The 22,724-nt window shown below is 52.4% G+C and overlaps 1 protein-coding gene across 1 annotated transcript; it reads right to left on the bottom strand.

The window, feature by feature from the left end:
• Nucleotides 1-438: 438 nt before the first annotated feature.
• FAM83A (family with sequence similarity 83 member A) lies at nucleotides 439-21,903 on the bottom strand. The gene is made up of 4 exons (XM_065895621.1): nucleotides 21,424-21,903; nucleotides 10,983-11,150; nucleotides 9,255-9,379; nucleotides 439-973 (listed from the first exon to the last, which is right to left on the bottom strand). The coding sequence occupies exons 1-4, from the start codon at nucleotides 21,901-21,903 to the stop codon at nucleotides 439-441; spliced, it is 1,308 nt and encodes a 435-aa protein (XP_065751693.1).
• Nucleotides 21,904-22,724: the final 821 nt, after the last annotated feature.

Here is a 22,724-nt window from a genome sequence, read left to right as displayed (position 1 = left end):
GGGCACTGGGACACAGGAGTACTCTGGTCACACCTATCCCCTGCCTCTCACTGCCTCAGTTTATCCATATGTAAAACTTGGGCTGCATCAGCCCCTTCTCACATTACAGAGATTTGGAAAATGTTAATATGAAAGCACTGGCTGCTCTTTGGAGAAAGGGGCTCTATTTTCATGATTTTGTCCTCTAGCTCCCTGCCCGCCACCTCCCTGGAAACTTCTGGAATGTGCTGCATAGGCCATACTAGAGAGGGGAACCCAGGGAAGTGTGGGGGTCAGCAAGCGAACGGTCTGAGGCCTGGGAACATTCAAACACAAGCAACGGTTTCGTCCAAGTGCCTTTAGTTCAAAGGGCCACTGGTTAAAGTAGGGTCCTTGAGCCAGAAAATCCAAGAATGCCCAGCTTTGGCCCTGGGGAGGTCAGCTGGAGGAAGGGACCCTTCAGAAATTCGGGGAGGCCTGTAGAAAGGGCCTCCAGGTGTGGGCCACCCTGGGCACCAGGCCAAGCTGCTCGACCTGCAGCCGCATAGGCCTGTAGCCGTTGAGGTTGCTGTAGAGAGCAAACAGGCCATCATGGGGCCTCGGGGAGAAGTGGGCCTGTGAGGTCAGGGCCCTCCAAGGGCCATGATAGGGCTGGAACCTGGGGGCCAGAGGTGGGTTTGGGGCCAGGGGGCTGCTGGGCCCCGAGGACGTGGACAGACTCCGGTTCTGGGGGTTGCTGCCTGTCAACAGGCTGCTGAAGGGGTTGGAGGACGTGCTGTCGCTGGTGGAGCAGCCACTGCCACTGAGGCAGCCGGGTCGGGGGTCGGGGGCTGCTCTGGGCTGGAGGGGTGCGGCCGGCCTGGGCGACTTGAGGCCCATCACGGGCTTGGAGGAGGCGTAGAGGTGGCAGAACTCCTCGTCAAACAGCTCCACCGCCTGGCCCGTGAACTTGGAGAGGATGTTCCTGTGCACGTGCCCGCAGAGCCAGGTGAAGCTGGAGGCGAGAGGAGAGAGAGTGAGGGCTGGGGATGGGGAGGGCTCGGGCACCCTGTGCCCGAAGGGCCACTAACGCGTGCCCACCGCTTCTCCGCACCGGCTGCTTCCACCCAGGCCCAAACCCTCCCCTCCCACAGATGGGAGAACTGAAGCTCAGAGACCAGCAAATGTTTGCAGGGGAGTAGCTAAGATGCAGAGTGAATCCGGGCCTCTGGTCAGTGTTCCCTCCTGGTGCGCAGATTATGGCCCTTTAGAAGATCCCTGTGGAGGCCCAAAGGGGCCGAGTGCCAGTGTCCCCAATTCTGTGCTGATGTGAGTCACCAGCTGCTGGGGCCTTAGCGGCTCGACCTGTGACAGGTGTGACACCTGCCTCTTCTAACCAAATAGGTTAGCAGTCTGGGGCTGCTCCTTGGAAGGAAGGGCTGTATTTCCATGAAAAGCTGAAGGGTGTAGCCCAGTTTTCAGGCAAATGGGCCGGAAGGGGTGTGAGTGGGGGGAAGACTCCTGTGCTCTTTGGAGGATGGAAAGGAGAACACAGGGGTGAGCCCACAGGATGGGAAAGAGGCCGCATCAGTGGGCTTGCCCAGACACCCACGGGAGGCCGCCCTTAAGCAGAGGCCTTGGCCTTCTCTCCACACATTTTAAATGGAAACAAAATGTTCAAGGCATTTGTGTGTCACTTTTTATGATTCCCTAATTTAAACAGATTCCTTTCTATCTCTGATGGGAAACTCCCCTCATCACCCCACTCCCCGCAAAAAAGCCTGGCGGCAGCGCAAGAGACCCACCAAGAACATCATTTGAGAGGTTCCTGGGTCCCTAACACTGTGGACCTAGGCGTGGGGAGCAATGGGGACAGCATGGTCAGAGGGGGACAGGGTCACTTTGGGGGACAGAAAGGACCCACCCAAGAGTCTCAGCCTCCAGCCCCCAACCCCCAGCCCCCAGCCTGCGTGTCTTGCCGCCAAAAGGCAGACCCAGCTTCTGGAGTCCCCTGCTCTGTGAGGCAGGGCAGGGCCCACGCAAGGCCGGAGCAATCCTGGGAAGAGCAGCGAGGCTTTGTTTAAACCTCACCTCCTGCCCAGGAGCCACCCACGCACCCCAGAGAGGTGAGCAGCTGATACCGTGCCTCTGGCCAACCAGGTGACGGGGAAGACAGCAAAGTTTGGGACAGCCGGACTCTTGGCTATACAAAGAAATCAATCGCCCTGTGTTCTTTGGAATCAGGCTAGATTAGAACAAGCAACTGCATGCTTTCTTAGCAAAGCAGGTCTAGGGGACTTCCCTGGCGGTCCAGTGGTTGAGACACTCCGCACTTCCACTCCAGGGGTCATGGGTTCGATCCTTGGTCAGGGAAAGAGGATCCCTCCTGCCACATGCCCCCACCCCCGAAAAAAGGCAGGTCCAAAGGTGCCCTGGCAGTGTTTCAACCCCCCATGCACCCTCTGTGCCCCTGTGCCCCTTGTGTATCCCTGCACCACCTGAGTGCCATCCCCTGACCCTGCTCGCTGCTCATGGGTTTCCCTCCTCTACACCCCACATGTCCATTCATCCTGTGCTCTAGCTTTTACACTTGCTTTTATCACCACCCATGGTAAGAATTACATTTTATTTTTATTGCTTTTTTGGCCCTTAAGTACAGATAGTTGATTTAATCATAATTTTTGGCTCAAGACCCACTCTCATCATTGATCTATTAATGGCCCATTTACATTTCTGCAGCTTTATTTTTTGGCCACACCAAGCGGCTTGTGGGATCTTAGTTCCCCGGCCAGGGATTGAACCCGGGCTCTTGGCAGTGAAAGTGCAGAGTCCTAACCACTGGACCGCCAGGGAAATCCCTTTACTTAGTTATTTTAAATAATCTAATAAGCACCTATGAACCCATCACCTAAAATAAAAAGCTAGCATTGACAATAACCAGCATCTAATCACATGGTCCCTCCTAGGAACCCGTCCAGTTTCCCCCAAATAGAGGAAATCATCATCCAGAATCCTGTGTCATGGTTCCCAAACTTTCCTTTTTCTATAATAAGAAAAAGTTTTCTATACTCTTGAAAGTACCGTCAGCCCTCCATATACTCGAGTTCTGCATCCGACAATTCAACCAACCACAGATGGAAAATATTCAGAAAAAAATTTTCCAGAAACTTTCAAAAGGCAAGACTTGAATTTGCCCCATTGGCAGCTATTTACATAGTATTTACATTGTATTAGGTATTATAAATAATCTAGAGATGATTTAAAGTATTCAGGAGGATATGGGTAAGTTATATGCAAATACTACACCATTTTATATAAGGCACTCGAGCATCCTCAGATTTTGGTATCTGTGGGGATGCTAGAACCAATCCCCCCAGATGCGGAGGGACAACCGTAAATATTTCTATTTTAGTTGTTTTTAACATATATCTTTGGGGATTATTCTTTAGGGATTTTTTTCCACCTAAACATTGCAGTTTATCCATGTTATCTCTTGTTGCTGTACTTCACTTGTCTTTGTTGTATGATATTCCACTGGGGGCTATATCATGGTTTATTCATACATTCTCTCATTGAGAGGCATTTGGGTTGTTTCCGTGGTTCTCCTGTTGTGACCAGTGCTTCTGTGAACACTCTTATGCCTGTCTTCTACTGTCCTGTGGACCCGTTTCTCTTGGAAATACACCTAGGAGTGGAATTGCTGGATAAAGCTAGGTGAATGTTCAGCTTTAGAGAAAATGCCACACTTTCCAAAGTCACTGTACCGATTTGCAATCCCATCAGCAGTGTAGAGATTTGTAAATGCACTCTTTGTACTGTCAGGCTTCTTACTGGCTGGCCAGAAGTTTGTTCAGCTTTTTCTGTAAGATGCTATGGAAAAACCTAAATGAACTTTTTGGCCAACCCAATTTTTTTTTTTTTTTTTTTGCTGAATAGGTATAAAATGGTTAACTCATTCTAGCCTTGATTTGCATTTTGCTGGTCACTGAGGATGCTGAACATCTTTTCGTGTGTTTCCTCCCCGTGGAACGCCTGCTTTCACCTCCCCCTACCCACCACCACTTCCATTGTGCTGTTTCTTTTGTGGTTTGTGGGAGTTCACTGTGATTCTTGACACTAATCTTGTCAGGGTATCAGGAAAACCTGCTCCCAGTTAGTAATCTGACTTTTCACATTCTTTGAGCTGTCTTTGAGGGAACCAGAGTTCTTAATTGTAATACAGTCAGTTTTAGCAATCTTTTTATAGTTAATGCTTTTTTGTGTTCTGTTTAACACAGGGGGGGGGGGCTATGTTAAGGCACCTAATCCTTATCCTAAGGTCTAAAAGACATTCGTCTGTATTTTCTACTAAGAGTCTTAAAATTTGTTTTTGACATTTAAGTTCTTTTAATCTATTAGGAGGCGATTTTGTGTGTGTGCATCGCATGTGTGCGTATGTATGTGTGAAGTAGAATCCAACTTCTCACATGGAGAATTTTTTTTTCCGGTTTCACCTTTCCCCGCTGCTCTGACATGCCCTGTCATGTGGGAATCTGTGTCTGGGCTTTCTGTTCTGTTCCATTTGTCACTTTGTGTGTGTCCTTCACCCAATGCCACATTGTCTTGGTTACCACAGCTCCATCTGCAAGGGCAAGTCCGCCCTGCCTGTTCTTCTTCAGACTCATCTTGGCTATTCTTGGAGAAATACGTCTTATTGATACACTGTAACCTCCTCACATACACAGATACATACATAACCTCACAACAATCTCCAGAACATCCTTTACCTCAGTGTGCTCTGATTACTTTTGTTCTGTCCTATTTCATTTTTGAAGAATTCTGGGGATCATCCACTAAAATCAATTTCATAGACAGGGATGCACAGTTTCAAAAGTTGTATTCCTCTAGCCATACTGGATGGCCAGGACCTAACATGAACATCCATTCATTCAACAAATATTTATGGTCATGTATAAACATACCGCCACCGTATTAACTGTACTTCCTGCCAGGAAGCAATAGAAAAGAAAACAGACCCAGCTCAGGCCCCGACGTCATCTTTCTTAAATCTTGGCTAAACAAGTTCACAGAAAAGGTCTCTAGGGAATGATCTGGAAGCTGCCTCCGGCAAGATGAGTTAGCAGGGTAAGGACAACAGGATTGAGCTGTCCAGCAAAGGGAATAAACGGCAAGGGTAAAGCCCCTGAGGCATGAAAGGCCTGGGGGGAGGCCAGTGTGGCTGCAGTACAGAGGAGGGGAAGAAGAATCCTGCTAAGACAGAGGCCGCAGTAAGAAGGTGGATTTTTTTTTGTTACCCCCTAGGAACAATGACATGCATCGAAGGATTTTAAGGATGGAAGTGATTTGATCTTGTTTGTGTTTAAAAATCTTTCTGTTCCTGGTAAATGCCAGGGTGGCAGCAGGGGTCAGGGCAGGAGTGGACTCAGGAGCCGGTTGGAAGGCCATGCTGATATCATGCTGTCACTCATGCTGTTGCAGCTGCCTGATTTTGCACCTCACCCCCGCCCCAATCTTCTTCATCCTCCAAGCCTCCATCCATCCTCCTGGACCTGCCGGCAGAAGTGGGAGCTCCCTCCTGGCTGACCCCAGAGCACTTTCTTAGAGCACACACCATACCACACCCTGTGGTCACTCATCTATATTTCCTAAGGAGAGAGAGGAGTTCTGTGTCCCCAGCATGTGGCACAGCACCTGTGCCGGTGAGACCCTCAACAAGAGCTGTAATGTTGAAATGCACACCCTCCCCACTCCCACCCCCGCGACTCAGCCAGAGAAATGGACAGAGCCCTTCAGTTTGGGAAAACTGTGTGCAACCAGAGGGAGGGGCCCAGAGACAGGTGGACTGAGAGGATGGGGTGAAGGCTTTTCTGATTGATTTTTTGTTTTTATTGGAGACGGCTCTAAGGGTCCCAGGGAAAAGGATCCTCTGAAAGGCTGGCAAACAGATCACCTTTGAATGTTGAGAGCAAAAACATTATAGTTGTCCTGCCCTCCCTCCAGAAGCTGGATTCTCCACAGTTCCCAGGAATGGCCTGGCATGTCTTCAAGCCCACTGCCACCCTCCTCCTGGTACCTCCCATATCAAGCCCGACCTGGCCTCGGCAGGCGCTAACGAGCTGGAGATCCTAGTCAAGGAAGCTGGTGACCCTGACCCAATCACCTACCCTCTCTGTGCCTCAGTTCCCATCTGTCATTTAGAAGAATAATGCCTCCCTCAAAATGTCACGAGGATTAAGGGACTTCCCTGGCTGTCCAGTGGTTAGGACTCTGCACTTCCACTGCAGGGGGCATGGGTTTGCTCCCTGGTTGGGGAGCTAAGATCCCGCATGCCATGTGGCAAGCCAAAAAAAAAAAAAAAAAAGTCACGAAGATTAAATCCTTACTAAAGGTCTGATCGCACCTGGCCCAGGGCCTGGCACAAAGCTCAGCAAGGTGGTTATGCTTCCTTCTGCCCCTTTCAAGGGCAAGGCCACCCCTGCATGATGAGCTCAAAGGGCAAATACAAATGAAACCTGAGAGAGTTAATTCTCCTTATTGAAAATAAGAGGAGAGGCTTCCCCCCTCTTCATCTCCTTTCAGAATTTCTTTCTCTGTCCTTTTCAAATGTATGGAAATCTTTGTAATGGCTAAATAAGCCACTTGCCAGTCACACAACTGGTTGCTCAAAGATGGGGAAGGGGAAGTGACCGCTTAGTGGTGGAGGGGCTGTGGATGTGTCATCCCCACCTCTGTGTATGCCGCTCTGACAAAAGACGTTATTTTGAGCTGAAGGAATTTGAGAAGCAGGTGCAGGAAGGACTCTCTGACCTCCCCCTTCTCCCTGAAGCCAGTCACAAGGCCCTCACGTGAGAGATGCCCTCCCTGTACCCAGAGGAAAGGAGCATCCTTATCTCGAAGGGCAGGGGGACTCAGAGGGATCCGAATGGACCAGCCTTGCTCTGTTTCCCCCAGTAACTACCCTTAGCTCTTCCCTTTCGTCCTATCACATTTTACCGTGACTGTCCGTTCTTCATCCAACCTCATATAAAAACACTAAGGTTTAATCATTTCTTTGGGTCTTCATTTCCTTTTGAAGGCTCCTGTGTCACGTAAAACTTGTATTAAATAGATTTGTCTGCTTTTCTCCTGTTCATCTCTCTCTCACCAGTCCATTTTACAGGGCCCCAGCCAGAGAACCGAGAAGGGTATTAGAAAAAAGTGTTTCCTGGCACTTCCCTGGTGGTCCAGTGGTGGCACGGGACCACTGCGCTTCCACTGCAGGGAGCACGGGTTCGATCCCTGATCAGGGAACTAAGGTCCCACAAGCTGTGTAGCCGAAAAAGAAAAGAGTTTTTCCTCCCCGTACAATGGGTGCGTGGTTTCTTTGGGGGGCAATGAAAGTGTTTTGGAACTAGATAGTGGTGATGGTTGCACACACTGTGAATGTACTACATGCCTCTGAATTGTACATTTTAAATGGTTAATTTATGTTATCGTGAATTTCACCTAATAAAAAAGAGTGCGAGAATTCCTCTGCTTTGACTGACCCCCTCCCTCCAGGCTTGGCTCCTGGGGTCTGGGGCAACTGCCCAGGCCTGGACCTCACCCTTGCCCTCCAGGTGGTGAACTCGGTCTAGTGGTGCTTGGTCAAGTTCAGAGGTCAAGGTCAGAGGCCTGATGTAGGGTTTTAGGCTGAGCTCCTGCCCTGAGCTTTATTTGCTTGCTGCCCAGAGGCCTTTGTCCCTCTCTAGGGAAAGAACAAAAGGCTGATAAGGTGGCTTTGGCCACTTGGGGAGGGGAGTTCAGCCCCACCTCAGCCTCTTACAAACAACCAAGGGCTGGAGACAGGGCCTGAGAATCAGAAGCAGGGGTGCTCCGTTTTCCACAGGTGCCCCCGGATGGAGCAGAGGATGAGGGGAGAGGCTGTGGGTGGAAACAGACGTGGGCTCAGTGGCCCCAGGACACTGGAGGTGTCCCCTCCTGGCTGCCTCGTCCCTGAGCCCCCTCCCTGCACACTAGTTGTAAAACCTCAGCTCTTCCCCTCGCAGAGGGACAGTGCCTCCCAGCTTCCTTTACTGCAGCCTGTGAGGTGGAGGCCACAGGCCCTTCGCACAGCTGAGGAGAACAGGCTCAGGAAGAGGTGGAAATGGGGAGCCAGAGAGGGGCACCCTGGCGCCATCCCAGGCCCCCTTCCCTCCCCTGGGTTTGTTATCGGTTACCCGCCTAGTTCGAGCAGAGCTGCAGGAGGGAGCCCCATCCTGTTCCATGCCTGCAGCAGGCCTGGTCTGTATCTACTAGGTCTCTACATAGCTGGTGAGTGAATGAAGGAACAGAGAGGTACAGTGACTTGCCCGAGGTCACCCAGCCAGGAAGCTGCAGAGCTGGGAACTGAACTTAGCTTATCTATATTCTAGGCTGGGCTGCTGCCACTTCCCGTCCCTAGTGCCAGCCTCAGGTCCCATGAAATTTGGAGACACTTCTGACAGGGAAGTGGAGGAGGGACCAGGAAGCTGGTGGTCAGGGGCCACAGAGGGTGATGCTTGTAATCTTATCTAGGACATGGTGACAGCTCAGCAAGCCCTGGCAATTCTGAAGTGAGAGGAGGGCTGTCTCGGTGCTCCCCAGCCTTCTCGGGGCCCACACACCCTCTCCCCCAGCCAATGTGGCGTCGCCCAGGCCTGCTCTGCTGAGCAGCCCTTCACAACCAGCGTCTTCTCAGCCCACACCCTTTCAAGTCTTGCCTATTACATGTCCCTTCCCTTGGGGCTTTGGCTGGCTGATAGCAACCACTTATTGAGTACCTACTGTGTGCTGGGAGCTACACTACGCTTTGCAAATTTTATCTCGTTGAGTCTTAACAATAGTCTGCAAGGGGAAGTATTGTTATCCCCATTTTACGGATGAGAAAAGTGATGCTAAAAAGAATTGCACACTTTAAATGGGTGAAGTATCTGACATGTGAATTACATCTCAATACATTCACTATATTAAAATAACCAAACATTTTAAAAATAAAATGGGGCCCCCATACACAACCAAACAAATCGCATGGCTTTAGAATCACACCTGAGAGATCTGAGGAGGGAAACAGGATTTTATGTCCTATTGCCACGCAAAGGGAAACCAAGGCACTTGGAAATGTCTCCCTACCCCGAAGTCCTCCCAGGAAGGGCCCAGATTCTCCTCTTTCACCCAGGCTGGTCCTGCCTCCAGCCTCGTGTATATGATGAGTCCCCAGCTCCCCCAGGGCGTTGCCGGTGGGCGTGTGGGCCTTGGCCTCCGCAAAGCCCCGACAGAAGGTGAAGCGCAGCGCTCACCTGTACGATCCGCACAGGACGTATCTCCAGTCCGAGATGATGAACTTGTCCTGGATTTGGCCGGCGAACTTCCTGCCTGATTTGGCGCAGTACACCTCTCCTTCCACGCTCCGGACGGAAACGTTCTGTTGCAAGGGAAGTCAAGGTATCCTCGCTAATTGTGTACCCAGAGATACGCACTTGCCTAAGAAAACATCTGGAAGTATGCTCGCCAAGAGTAAAAGGGTTATTGCTAGCTGGTGAGATTGTGGGCCATTGTTATGTTTTCCTTGGCTGAATTTTCTAAATTTTCTTCAATGTCCTGACATTATTTGAGTAATGGGGGAAAAAAAAAAAAGAAAAAGAAAAGAAAAGAAAGGGAAGATGGTAGAATTCAAACAAAGCAGAAAGTAGAAGGAAGATGCGGGCCTGGTGTCCACAGAGCCCTCAGTCCAGGCTCCCATGGCCCACAGAGGTCTGGCAAGCCCAGCCTCACCCTGTAAGTGGCTTTAGTGACATGAGTCCCTGACTCCAGGCTGGTCAGAGGGAAGGCCCAGTGCAATCAGAGGGGGCGGCTTTGTGGAGACCTCAATGGACCCTAGATTGCTGTAAGAAAAGGTGTGGCCACAACCCAAATTTCCTTTCCTCCCCAGTGGCACCCGCTGCTCCAGCCCTCAAGCCAGCACCCCTGGAAGCTGAAGAAATGAAAGGCAGGTGAGGCAGGGGGCTGTCAGAGGCCGGCAGGATGCTCCTGGTGCCGAGAATGCCTGCTGGTAGCTGGACGGGCTCTGGGAAGGGGATGCCCAGCGCCTCCAACCACTCCTTCCAGCCTCTCCACAAGCTCTGGGGGTGGCGGGAACAGGGCCACGTCCCACTGTCCCTTGGTGCAGCAGGTGTGGGCCACGAGGACAAGGCCTACACTGACTCTCTGGACCTGTTTCGATGGCCTCATGCTGAGGCCGTGTGATCCACGTTACATCAAGCAGACCCAGCAGTTGGGGGACCTGAGGCCTGTGGCGACCGGAGGTGCTTGGACTCAGCTGCATCCCGGTCAGTGTGGAGGGGAAGGGAAGGAGGAAGGCGGGGAAGTTGGGGTCTCCCAGGACTGACCTGCCTGAGCTGGGGGGCAGTCACCAAGGAAACCACCTGTCAGCTGTTTAGCTGGGTCTGCTTGTGAAAGCTGTGGGCGATTTCACGTTAGAGCTTGAATTAGCTGCCCCAAATTTGCCGTGACTAAGTGAACCCTCATCTCTGGGTTTCCCTTCTCCTTGCTGGAAGAAGGAAGTGAGGAGTTCGGTTAAGTCCAAGAGGATCAGCATCCTTTTGGGGCCATGGAGCCCTGAAGATGCATCACACAGGTCCTGGATGTCTCACTGCCCCAGAAGTGCACCCACTGGGTCTCCTCAGCTGAGAGGAGAAAAGGCAGAGGTTGGGCCCCTTTATCCTTCCCAGCCCCCAGTGGAGCTGTGTGAGGTCAAAGGACTATGAGCAGGAATGATGGAAATCTCTTCCAGGCCAGGTCCTAAAAACATCCCTCGGAATCCTCCCTCCCTCTCTCTCCCTGTCACTATGTCTCGGGGGCCGTGTATTCCTTGGGGTGCAGCTACAAGGTGAGGGATGGCCGTCTGAACTGGACTTTGAACAAGAAAGGAATGTGTGTTAAGCCATTGAGATGGAGGCATGCGTTACCACAGCGTAGCCTATTCTATCCTAACACAAAATACCTTTTACACTGTCACGGGACCCTACCTTGAGGTGACTGTCAGAGATCTGGGCTTTGTCACACATCTCCCAGAAGAGCTTCACGCCTCCCTGGTCCAGGAGCACACAGACGAACACCCCGCGCTTGTTGGCCGCCTCTAGGATGTCACAGAAGATCTCCACGTCTGTGAACACATCCATCAGGATGGCCAGGACCTGGACCAGGGCAGAGGGGTCAGACACCAGAGAGTCAGGGCCAGGTGCTGACTTCTTTCAGCCAAACCCCCTCAGTCCCAGCCGGCCTGGGAGAGCTGTTCCCTTTGCTGCTGCGCTGGAGCAGGGAGGGTCTGACAGGGCAGGACTCAAGGAGGGGTGCAGAGCTGCAGTGAGGGCCCTGCCTCTGTCCTGACGTCATCTTTCCAGCCCCACCACAGATCCTCTGGCCTCTCCACCCACTGCTGGCATGGAGAGTGCAGAGGAGAAAGGGGAGATGAGCAAAAAGATGAGGCGGGGGTCGGGGGGGAGATGAGGCCAAGGAGAGGTGGCCTGGCAGGGTCACAGGAGAGGGACAGATTTAAAGTCACAGGTTCTCAAACATTTGGAGCTTTAAGAGACTCTAGGCCCACTGGCTTTCAAATGTTTTTAAGCCGTGGAATCCTCGCCTCAAACGAAATCCCTGTGGAGACCCCAGGGGATATAAACTAGACTAGGCTGAGCCGCCCCAGTGGGATGGAGAAGGGAGTCCAGCTCAGCCAGCAGGTACTGCATCCTCCATCATAGCAGAAACTTGGGGGGTGGGGGGCCCTAGATAGCCAACAACAGGGAGAGACGTGTGTGTTCCTGCCTGCCAGGCACCCCTCCTTCCTGCCAACAGCACCCCGAGCTCACTTTATTTTATTTTTGGCCTACACCGTGCGACTTGTGGGATCTTAGTTCCCCAGCCAGGGATAGACCTCGGGCCCCCTGCAGCGGAAGCGCCCATTCCTAACCACTGGACCGCCAGGGAACTCCCCCAAGCTCACTTGAAGGAATTACCTCTGCTCCACCATGCATGTGCTTTGGGTGGGGTTACTGCCGTGCCCTGGATTGGGTGCGGGGGAGGCACACTGAAGCCAGACCACTGGCCACAGGGATTGGCCCAAATGTGGTCACATGACATGTTATCCTCATGGGAGTCAGCCCAGGACTATTGCTGGGACTCCTGGGGAAAGGAGGCATTCCTTCTACTGGGATTGCTTAGCTGGTAGATTATAAACTACAGCTGCTGGCAGCCATCTTACCCCATGTGGGGACAGCTTGCCTGAAAGCAAAGCCGGATCTGGAGAAACCAGGGCTAAGAGGTGGAGACAGATGCCCAGCAGCATCCTTTCGACATCTGATTTCAGTTACCCCTGAAGCCAATCCTATGCTTGACTTGTCCACTGAGGATGTCAATGCATGGTCCCCTTCTTAAGCTTTTTGGGGTTACTTTCTGTGATGTTGTGACTTATAATAAGAAATGTATATTTGGTCTTCATATCAGTTTCTGGCACAGAGCTCCTAATACCCTGGGAATTTCCAACCTGATGAGAGCTGAGAGCAATAAAGGGGTCTTTTGTTATGTTAATGAGGAGACTTTCAGACCTAAGGGCATTGGCACTTAAGGATGTGGAGCTCTTTGCCAGGAGGACCAACCTTGTGATCAGAGGGTTGGAACTTTTAGTCTAACCCCACAGCCTCTGGTGGAGAAGGGATGAGCTGGAGGTTAATCAGTTACCAGTGGCCAATGATTTGATCAATCATGTCTATGTAATGAAGCTCCATAAACACCCAGAAGGAGAGGGTTCAGAAAGCATCTCGTTGTTGGACACGTGAGGGTTTAGGGAGATTGGTGCACTCAGAGAGATGCACTATGCATCTCTTCCCTCTGGCTGTTCCTGAGTTATATCCTTTTATAATAAACCGGTACTCTATTAAGGAAAATGTTTCTCTGACTCCTCTCAGCCACTCTAGCAAATTGATCAAACCCAAGGAGGGTGTTGTTGGAATCTCTAATCTGTCGCTAGTTGGTCAGAAGCACAGGTGACAATCTCGGCTTGCGATTGGTGTGAGTTGAGTTGTAGGACATCCAGCTGATGTCCAAGAATTGCTTGGTGCTGTGGGAAAGGCTCCCACACAGTGGAATGGAACAGAACTAGAACTCTTTGTCACTCAATCAAAAGTCCTTCCTAGTACCTAAATTGTGGTGTGTTGAGAAGTGGATTATTAGGCAGCCAGTAAAAATGATCATTATAATGGTTACATAGAAACTATAGGACTTCCCTGGTGGTGCAGTGGTTAAGAATCTGCCTGCCAATGCAGGGGACACAGGTTCGAGCCCTGCTCCAGGAAGATCCCACATGCCGCAGAGCAACTAAGCCCGGGCACCATAACTACTGAGCCTGCGTGGCACAACTACTGAAGCCCGTGCACCACAACTACTGAAGCCCGCACACCTAGAGCCCATGCTCCGCAACAAGAGAAGCCACCGCAATGAGAAGCCCTCGAACCACAATGAAGAGTAACCCCTACTCGCTTGCATCTAGAGAAAGCCCACGCACAGCAACGAAGACCCAACACAGCCAAAAATAAATAAATAAATATTTAAAAAAAAGAAACTATAAATCACGGTGAAATGTTAAAGTAAGACTTGCTGTTTAATATATGCTCAACAAATGTGCATTAACAATTAATGAATTAAGTGAAAAAAAAAAAACCAAAGCACAAAATGATAGCATGTCCATTATTATTGCCAGCAAGGGAGGGTGGTGTATGGATAGATGAGTGCAAAGCAAAAACTAACAGTCATATTTGGATGGGGGACTATGGCGATCTTTTCTTCAACATTACCTGTAATAATAACATTCAACCACTTTTCTACTAATTACAATAAATTTTTTTGACCATCCACATCTGGGAAGTAGCAAGGACAAGAAGAGTGTCATGGAGGCAGGTGAAGGAGATGGCTGGTACCCACTTGGGGCTGACTTTCTGCTCAGTTGATGTGGGTGTCTGGACCGAGGACGGAACTGCGAAGAAATTGCTCACCCTCGGCTAGAGGTCACTAGAGCTAGAGCTGCTCTAATAGTGAGGCCCCTGATCCTTTAGAGCCATGGCCCTGTTAACACACAATTAAGTATATGTGCACATTGAAGCTTATGGCACCAGTAAGGTCCTCTCTCCTGAAAGATAAATGCCTCCTCATCCAAGGTATTGGCAAAAGAGACAATGCTCTCTCCCCAGGAGGTCAGTAAATCCTCCCAGTTGTGTTCCAGTGAGTCTTTGTTGGCAGAGACAGGGCTGGTGAGCAGGTGACCGATTGACAGAGAAGGGGAGAGGTTTGCAAAAAACCCAGCGTCCTGACTTAAGCGATGCTTGGAAAGACAGGCTCATGATAGCTAGGTTTATCTTGTTTGCCTCCTTTTGGGACTGCCTCTCAGCTGGATCGATTCAAGGCCAATAACTTCTTGCATCCCCTACGTGGGCGTCCTACCTCGCAGGGTGTCGTGTGTTGATCAATCAGGTCCCAAAAGATATGTCCGCATCCTAACCACCAGAACTGTGGATGTGACCTCATTTGAAAAAAAGGTCTTTGCAGATGTAATTAAGATTCTCAAGATGAGATCATCCTGGGCTTTCTGGTGAACCCTAAATCTAATGACAAGTGTTCTTATAAAAGACCCTCAGAGGAGAGACAGGGAGAAGAGGATAAGCCCATGTGAGGACGGAAGCAGAGACTGGACTTCTGTAGCCACAAGCCAAGAATCACCTGAGCCACTAGCAGCTGGGAGAGGAGGGAAGGATCCTCCCCTAGAGTTTTTCGAGGGAGTATGGCCCAGCTGACACCTTGATTTTGGACTTCTGGCCTCCAGAACTGTGAAAGAATACTTATCTGTGTTTTGTTTTGTTTTAAGGGTTTTTTTTGATAAATTTATTTTATTTTATTTTTGGCTGTGTTGGGTCTTCGTTGCTGCGCACGAGCTTTCTCTAGTTGGGGCGAGCGGGGACTACTCTTCATTGCGGTGGCTTCTCTTGTTGCGGAGCACGGGCTCTAGGTGTGTGGACTTCAGTAGTTGCAGCACGTTGGCTTCAGCAGTGGTGGCTCCCGGGCTTCAGAGAGCAGGCTCAGCAGTTGTGGCACGCGGACTTAGTTGCTCCGCGGCATGTGGGATCTTCCCAGACCAGGGCTCGAACCCATGTCCCCTGCATTGGCAGGCAGATTCTTAACCACTGTGCCATGAGGGAAGCCCTTATCTGTTGTTTTGAGCCACGAAATGTGTGATAATTTGTTACGGCAGCCCTAGGAAACTAATACAGAGCAGTAGCACATAATCCAGGGGAAAAACGATCTGGAAGATAGGGAACTTTAGCTCCAGCTGTGGCGCTAGTGGAGGCTAGCTGAGTGCCTTCGGACAACTCACTTACCGTCTCTGGGCCTCAGTTCCTTTACCTATAAAACATTGCACGATAGAAGAACATTAGCTGTCATGTAAGTTGGGTCTAACCGTAAGCCCAGGTAATATAAGCGGAAACATATGCAGAAGTAAAGTGTGTCGTTAAAATATGATTGTGATTTTTATATGCATTATTCTTGAGCAAGTGTGGATAATGTTAGAATAACACCATGAGAGAATGTTCTTTTAATTCAGGTTATGGGAGACGGTTAAAATTAGTGCCCACACCACTATGGGCATAAAAAAGAAACAGAGTAGGGTTCTTGTTAGGGCCAATCAGACGGCCCAGCCGAGAGGTGTGGGGTTGGCTGAGAACAGGAAGGAGGTACTTCCCGTGCTAAGGAAGGAAGTTGGTCTGGGAGCGCTGCCTGGCCGGCAGGCTCTGAGAATCTGGAGTTTCAGTGAGATGGCGGGGCCCAGCCAGGGGGCTGCTGGTCAAGTAGGGTGATACCCACAGACAGGGGTCATCCTGCAGAGACCTCAAATCCTGGCTGAGCATCCCTCACTACCTGCCCGGCAGACGTGAGTTCCTCATGGGCTGGAAAGCCTGCTGCTTTGGGAAGGGCAGGGGGCAGGAGGGGAAAGAGGATTTGGGTCCTGGTGGGACCACCAAGCATGTTGGGGCCAGTTGTTGGGGGGCACTTAGCACCCCAAGGCCCAGTTTGTGCTTCGATTGCTGCTCTTCCCTCTTTCTCTGCTACGTGCTGATGCACCGTTTTTGAGCTTGCTTTTGGCGGATGAGTAATAAGAGCAGCAACTCTTTCTTTTTTTTTTTTGCAGTACGCGGGCCTCTCACTGTTGTGGCCTCTCCCATTGCGGAGCACAGGCTCCGGACGCGCAGGCTCAGCGGCCATGGCTCACGGGCCCAGCCGCTCCGCGGCATGTGGGATCTTCCCGGACCAGGGCACGAACCCGTGTCCCCCCGCATCGGCAGGTGGACTCCCAACCACTGCACCACCAGGGAAGCCCCCAGCAACTCTTTCTTGAGCACCTACTGTCAGCCGTACGTTCGTCCCCTGTAAACTTCACAGCACAGTTACCCTGGCTTGCCGGGTGAAGAGCCAGGAGTGCAGAGATGTTAAGTAACTTTCCAAAAGCTGGAATGCGAGGAGATGCTCCAGACCCCAACCCAGAGCCATGGTCCCAACTGCAGTCTACTGCAGGCCTAAGAGAAGGACTCTGATCTCTGTTTACATCAGATACAGCCTGTCCCTCCTCTGCTTGTGGGTTAGGATGGGCCAAGTAGGGAGAGTCAAGCCCTGGGAGGGTTGGGGGACCCCAGAGCAGAACTCAAAGAGAATGTGGACAGGGCTTCCCTGGTGGCGCAGTGGTTGGGAGTCCGCCTGCCGATGCAGGGGACACGGGTTCGAGCCCTGGTCTGGGAAGATCCCACATGCCGCAGAGCGGCTGCGCCCGTGAGCCATGGCCGCTGAACCTGCGCATCCGGAGCCTGTGCTCCACAACGGGAGAGGCTACAACAGTGAGAGGCCCGCGTACCGCAAAAAAAAAAAAAAAAAAAAAAAGAGAATGTGGACAGAAGAAGGGAAGGGGGCCCAGGTGGACCCTCCCCCATCACCTATCTGCTGACCACAGTGTGAGGGGGCCAGGAGCCCTTAAAAAGGCAGCAGTGAGAGGACCATCCCCCTGCAACCATGTGTTCCCACCTGTTTGTGTCGCCTCTGGGTGTGCCTGGCGCTCCCCTCCCTCACCGCCAATCTGGAGCAGTGACAATATGCCAGCGCTGAGCCCCGCCTCCCAGAGCGGGAGAGGGACTTCCTCTAGGGAACTCCCGTGGGAAGGGAGACAGGCCAATCACAGATCCCAGGAGGATGCCGGGGGCGCAGGGAGCATCCCTGCTGGCCCTTGGGAGCCGTCCCACCCCACTCTGGTGGGACCTAGATAGGACCTGGGCTGGGTAGAGGCACCCCGATGCCCAGAGACCCAATGGGCCTGGTAGGCTGGACCCCTGTCTCCCAGGTCTGCCCGTCCCTCGGCGGCCCTTGTTGGGGAAACAGCCGGAGACCTCGCCCTGGGGACCCTGGTGGTGTTCGAGGCCCTGGAATCCCAGTTGTCAGGCATGGGGCAGACCTGCTCGTCAGCTCCCTGGGGGCGCAGTAGGGGTGGGGGCAGGATTGTGCAGTTCCTGCTCAGCCTTCTTGCTGTGTCCTGTCCCTCCACCCTTGTCCCTTGTTCAGCTGCTCCCAGGGCAGGGGCTCGGCCTGCAAAGGTGGTCCTTGACACCTAGGGGTGGGGGGAGCTTCTTTGGGACCTTCTTCCAGCTGCCCCCTTGGTCCTCTGCAGAGTGCTCACCCCACTCTCCCCCCACCTCCCCAGAGAACTGAGTAGATTTTTCTCTCTGCAGTGAAAGGGAGAGGGAGAGGGGATCGAGCAGGGACAGGGGGCTTGCCTGCTCAAGTTCTCCAACTTTTTGGTCTTGGGACCCCTTTACACTCTTAAAAGTTACTGAGGATTCCAAAGGGCTCTGGTTTCTGTGGATCATAACTACTGAGACTTGTCAAATTAGAAACAAACTGAGAAAATTCTTAATGTTTATTAGTTATTTTAAAATAACTAATATTCCTTACTTAAAACAATATTAAGCCCATTACATGTTAACATAAATAACAATTTTAAAGCAAAAATAACTGTACTTTCCAAAGCAGCAGCAAAATGGAGTGAGCAGAATGGCATCATTTTACAGTTTTGCAACTCTCTGTGGTGTCTGGCTTACCAGGAGACAGCTGGTTCTCACATCGGCTTCTGTAGCAATCTGTTGTGATGTGTTGTTGGGAAGGAGATATATAAAGATAATCCGGCCTCACACAGAGAAGTGGTTAGAAAGGGCAGGACCTCACAGACCCATTGGAAGGGTTTTGGAACTCTCAGGGATCCTGGACCACACTTGGAGGATGGATGATTCATGTTTTCTGTTTTCTGTATTTTATGACACTTTGACATCCCAGCGCCAACTGATTACTAGAGATGACAAGCACTTGGACTAGGTGCAGCCTCTGATATGCTAACCAAGCAATCCAGGGCCATGTCCCAGGCCTCCTTGATCTGACTCTCCAGCATCCAGATGGTATTTCCCTGCCCATCCTAAACCACCCCAGTGCCAGCTATGGGACAACCAGGGACCATATGTGGCCCAGAGCCTGCTAGAATTATTCAAAGTAGCCAATCCTAAACTGTTCACCTGGCCCTGCCTTGCCACCCTGGTGCTCCCCGTGTGGCCCTGCGCAGTGTGTGGTGCCTTCTGCTTCCAGGACACTGTGAGTAAAAACCTCTTCCTCCCTGACAGTCCTTTCCACGTCTCCCTACCTCCAGGTCATCCAGACCTCTCACTCCTCTTGACGTCTGTATCTGACACACCCTAGACCTGGAATTCCTTTACCTCCCTTCTCTGCCCAGCAAACTCTTACTCAGCCGTTGAGACTCAACTCAGAGGCCACCGCTTCTGTGAAGCCTGCCTTAGTCACCCTCCCCTCTGCTCCCCGGCACAAAGCGTTGCTCAAGCCCAGCACTGCCATCCACCAGTGTCCCCTGTCTTCCCACCTCTCCCCCAAGGGCAGGTGGCTGGAGGGAGGGAGGCCCCTTGTTCCGCTCTGCCATCCTGGGTTCAGGGCCTGCCCAATGACTTTGGCTTTGTGGAATAAAGGGATGAGAGCATGAAGGGAAAGAGGGAGAATGCCTGCTCCTCAGGGAGCAGAAGCCGCTCCAGGAGACACCCAGCAGGCTGGTTCCATTTGTGCCCCTGTCTTCTCTTCTTGAGGAGGCTGAAGCCACAGCAGAGGGAGAAAACAAACCCCCTGTCCTCCCTCTGTGTGGACACAGCCTACTTCCATCTACAGCCTGTGGCTGGGGATCCAGCCCCCTCTGGCATCTCTGTGGGAACAGGTCACTGGTCACTCCTGAGCCCTCTGTGTGTGTGTGTGTGTGTGTTGTTGTGTGTGTGTGTGTTGTGTATGGGAGTGGTATTGCAAACTGCCTGCAGGAGTCTGACAGGTAACAAGATGGCTGAAGTTCATCATGGCCTGGGACAAGAGGGAGTGGTGGGGACTGCCGCAAAGGTGACCCACCCAAAGAGGTGACCTCAACTCAGCGCCAACAGAGCCAGGTCTTCCGACTTGCTAAGAGGAACTGGAAATTCTTACTTTCAGGTGAAATCTTCTGATTTTTAAGTGTTGTCCTAAATTTGTAACATACGGTGTTGATAAAGCAAAGGACAGCAGCAGGCCTCAAGGCCGCAGGTGAAGAGAGAGAAGCCTCTCTGGGTGGGGGAGGGGGAAGGGGAAGCATTCAGCCAGGGGATTATGACAAGCCCCAACCTGGCTTCTTTCCAGGGAGTCTCGCTCACCCTTTGAGCCGCAGCTGCGGTTGAGAATTTCGCCAACACCATTGGTTCCCCGCCCTCAGGCGAGCACTGAACTCCAGCAGAGACCAGAGGTAGCACACTTAAGAACAAGCCCTGGGAGCTGGAAGGGACCCCTTAGTCCAGTGTGGGATCTGGGGCCTGGGGAGGTCAAGGGACTTGCCCTGCGTTATGCAGCCCACCCCAGGCAGTGTGGGCACTCCTGGTTGCCTGCCTGAGCCCACCTGTCAGTTCCTGATGCTGCCTTGCCAGGGAAGCATGAAATGCTGCTCTGAAGTAGCCCAGCAGCGTGAAAAGCCAATGCTCCACCCCTTGTCACCTTCTATTTTATTCTCCAGAGCTCCACTCCCTCCGTCCCGTTTGAGCACAGCTTCCCCCCTCCTGGTGGCTTCTTCTGGAGCCATGAGATTACACACACTATTAGACACGGGAGGGGATTCTGTCATGAGAGTGGGATCTCAGCAGAAAATGAGCTTAAATATCAATTTGCTCATTTTTGAATTCTTTTAAATGGAACAAACTAAATAATTTTAGTGATGAGAGAGACCCTTTGCAGATGACACTAAGTCCTTTCCTTGGGGTCCACTCTCACCCCTGCCCCTGCAGCTTCAGGAGGTGGAGGGGCACCTGTACCCCTGTGCTGAATGGTCATTTTGTGCACCTGGGTAGAATGATCTGGGGTGCCCCCCCAATTCCCTGGGGGAGCAGGCAGCCCCTGTGGGCCTGCAGTTCCAGGAGCATTGGGAGAACTCCCGGCCAAATGCCAGTCCCGGTGCCTGAAATTCTGCCAGCTAAGCTCTGGCCTTGAAGGATTTTTCTTCTTCTAAAGTCACTTATTAAAATATAAACACTCTGGGGAGGGAGAAACCTCTGCTGTCTCCTCTGTCCTCTGCCTGACCACAGGTTGGATTCAAGCGCTGCACTGAATTTGTGGGCGGACAGGTCTAAGCCGAGCCTGAGAGGAAACGGGGCGAGTTTGTGTCCCAGTGGAGTGGCCCCTTCACTCAGAAATACAGAAGTGAAGCACCTCGCCTAGCCTGGGGAACTCAGGAAAGGCTTTCTGAGAACGGGACTTCAGTGCTGGGTCCTGAGAAGGAGTAGGTGTTAAGGGAAAAGCAGGGAAGGTGAGGGGGCTCCAGGCAGAGGGAACAGCATGTGCAGAGACCTCAAGACAGAACCTGATGTGTGTGAGAATCTGCAGGTCACTCAGGACTGAGTGGCAGGGGTGGAAGGGGAGCTGGAGAGGCCGTGAGCCATGCTACGGAGTCTGCTGGTCCCACTGGGGGCAACTGGGAGCCACTGAAGGCTCTAAGCGACGAAGGGACCAAGTTAAATTTGAAGTATAGAAAAAGTGTCTACAGCAGCTTGGAGACTAGGTGGTCGGGCTCAAGATGGAACAGGAGGGTCAGATGGGAAGCTATTGCTGGAGTTCCAGTGATGGGTGTTGGTGACCGGGACCCAGACTGTGACAAATGGGATCGGGAAATCAATGATCTAGGGCAGGGCAGAGCATAACATCCCTGGCTCCATCCTAAGCTCCAGTCACCTGGACTCCATCCCTTAGAGCAGGACACATCCCTCTGTCCTCTTCTCCACCAGTCCCCCCACCCCATGGCCAAGGAGACGCAGACTCCACCATCGCTACCTGGCTGGTCCGGGTGATGCAGCGGCGGATGAGGTCCCTGATGTTGTTGCGCTTGTCCGTCTGGAAGTACACGGTGACGCTGGACTTTTCCTTCAGGTAGGGCTTCTCAGCTGAGGCCCAGGTGTGCAGCAAGGTCGGCTCGCTGCCCTCTGAGGCCACAGGGAAGTAGGTACTTGAGGCCACGGAGCAGGAATCGAGTCCCTTGGAACCTGCCGCGGCCCCTCCTGGGAGCTCCGGGGCAGAGGGGGGCTCCTTGGCCTGGGCCTGGATGTACTGGGCCTCCACCGAAGACAAGAAGTCCACCTCGCCTTCCTGGCTGAGCACCCGCCAGTAGGCCTCGGGACCCCCATCCAAGAGGGCATCTGTGGCCAGCCGGGCACTCTCATTGTCACTGAAGTCAGCCCTGGCTGGCCAGACCCACTGGCTCTTGACATCTTCCAGGCGTTTCTGGATCTTGCCCACGTGTCTTGCCCCGCTCATGCTGCCCTGTCCCTGAGTCGTGTGGGGGGCAGCCGGCACCTGAGCTCTTCCTGATGGCAGGGGCAAGCGGGCCACACCACCCAGGAGGAGCGGGGCTCACAGCACTTCTGGAAAGCACCCACTCCTAGCCCTGGTGTGCGGCCAGCATCCAGGATTACCTGCTCCAAGGTAATCCTGCCCTCCTGAGCAATGCTTCACAGGGATCATCACCCACTGCCAGGGGTTGGTTTATCTCTGAGTGACACCCGCCCTGCCCGCGGGCCAGGAGGGCTGGCTGTATCACGCCTGGGCACACTCAGCCCTGGGAGACTTCTTCTCCTCCCAGCAGCCAAGGTGAACCAGCTTTCCAGCTTGTTGTGCAATTCTCCCAAGACCCTCAGGCCCCATTTACAAAGCAAGCAGCCTCTCCCAGAACAGTCACCGCTGTGCCTCAGGTCCCCTCCTGTGCTCCTCATTTCAGACGCCAGTTGGTTCAGAGACAGTTTCCCTGATGGCCCCCTGAGATCTGCCATCCATCCTGTGCCCATGTGAGGAGGGAAGCTAGATGCCCCCGAGGCAGCACTGTTCACCAGGCACTGCTCCTTTTGGTAACACCCCCAAGTTCCCAGCCCTCCCCATTCTCTGGAAAAGCCCTCTTTCCCATCTCTCTTCCCTTATTGTGTTTGCAGTGGTCATGCTTGAACAGAACCCCCAGAGAGGTTCCATTTCTGGGGCCGGCGCTGATCTGTTGGAAGCGGCGGCTGCTTGGAATACTACCTGGAGAAGAATCTTGGGCTGTGTCCGGGCCCGCGGACCGATGGGATCAGTCAGTCTGGGTGCTG

This window comes from Phocoena phocoena, chromosome 17, assembly GCF_963924675.1.
Source record: "Phocoena phocoena chromosome 17, mPhoPho1.1, whole genome shotgun sequence".
In the NCBI taxonomy this organism is placed as follows: Eukaryota; Metazoa; Chordata; class Mammalia; order Artiodactyla; family Phocoenidae; genus Phocoena; species Phocoena phocoena.
Note: the sequence above shows the minus strand (reverse complement) of the source record. Positions and strands in the feature narration are given on the sequence as shown.

Bases quoted from the DNA above. Each gene is read 5' to 3' on its own strand.
- FAM83A (XM_065895621.1), bottom strand. From the start codon at position 21,903: ATGAGCGGGGCAAGACACGTGGGCAAGATCCAGAAACGCCTGGAAGAT. The intron at 11,151-21,423 runs GTAGCGATGGTG...GCCCTGGTCCAG, and splicing joins GCATCACCCGGACCAGCCAG to GTCCTGGCCATCCTGATGGA. The intron at 9,380-10,982 runs GTAGGGTCCCGT...CCCTTGCAACAG, and splicing joins TCTCTGACAGTCACCTCAAG to AACGTTTCCGTCCGGAGCGT.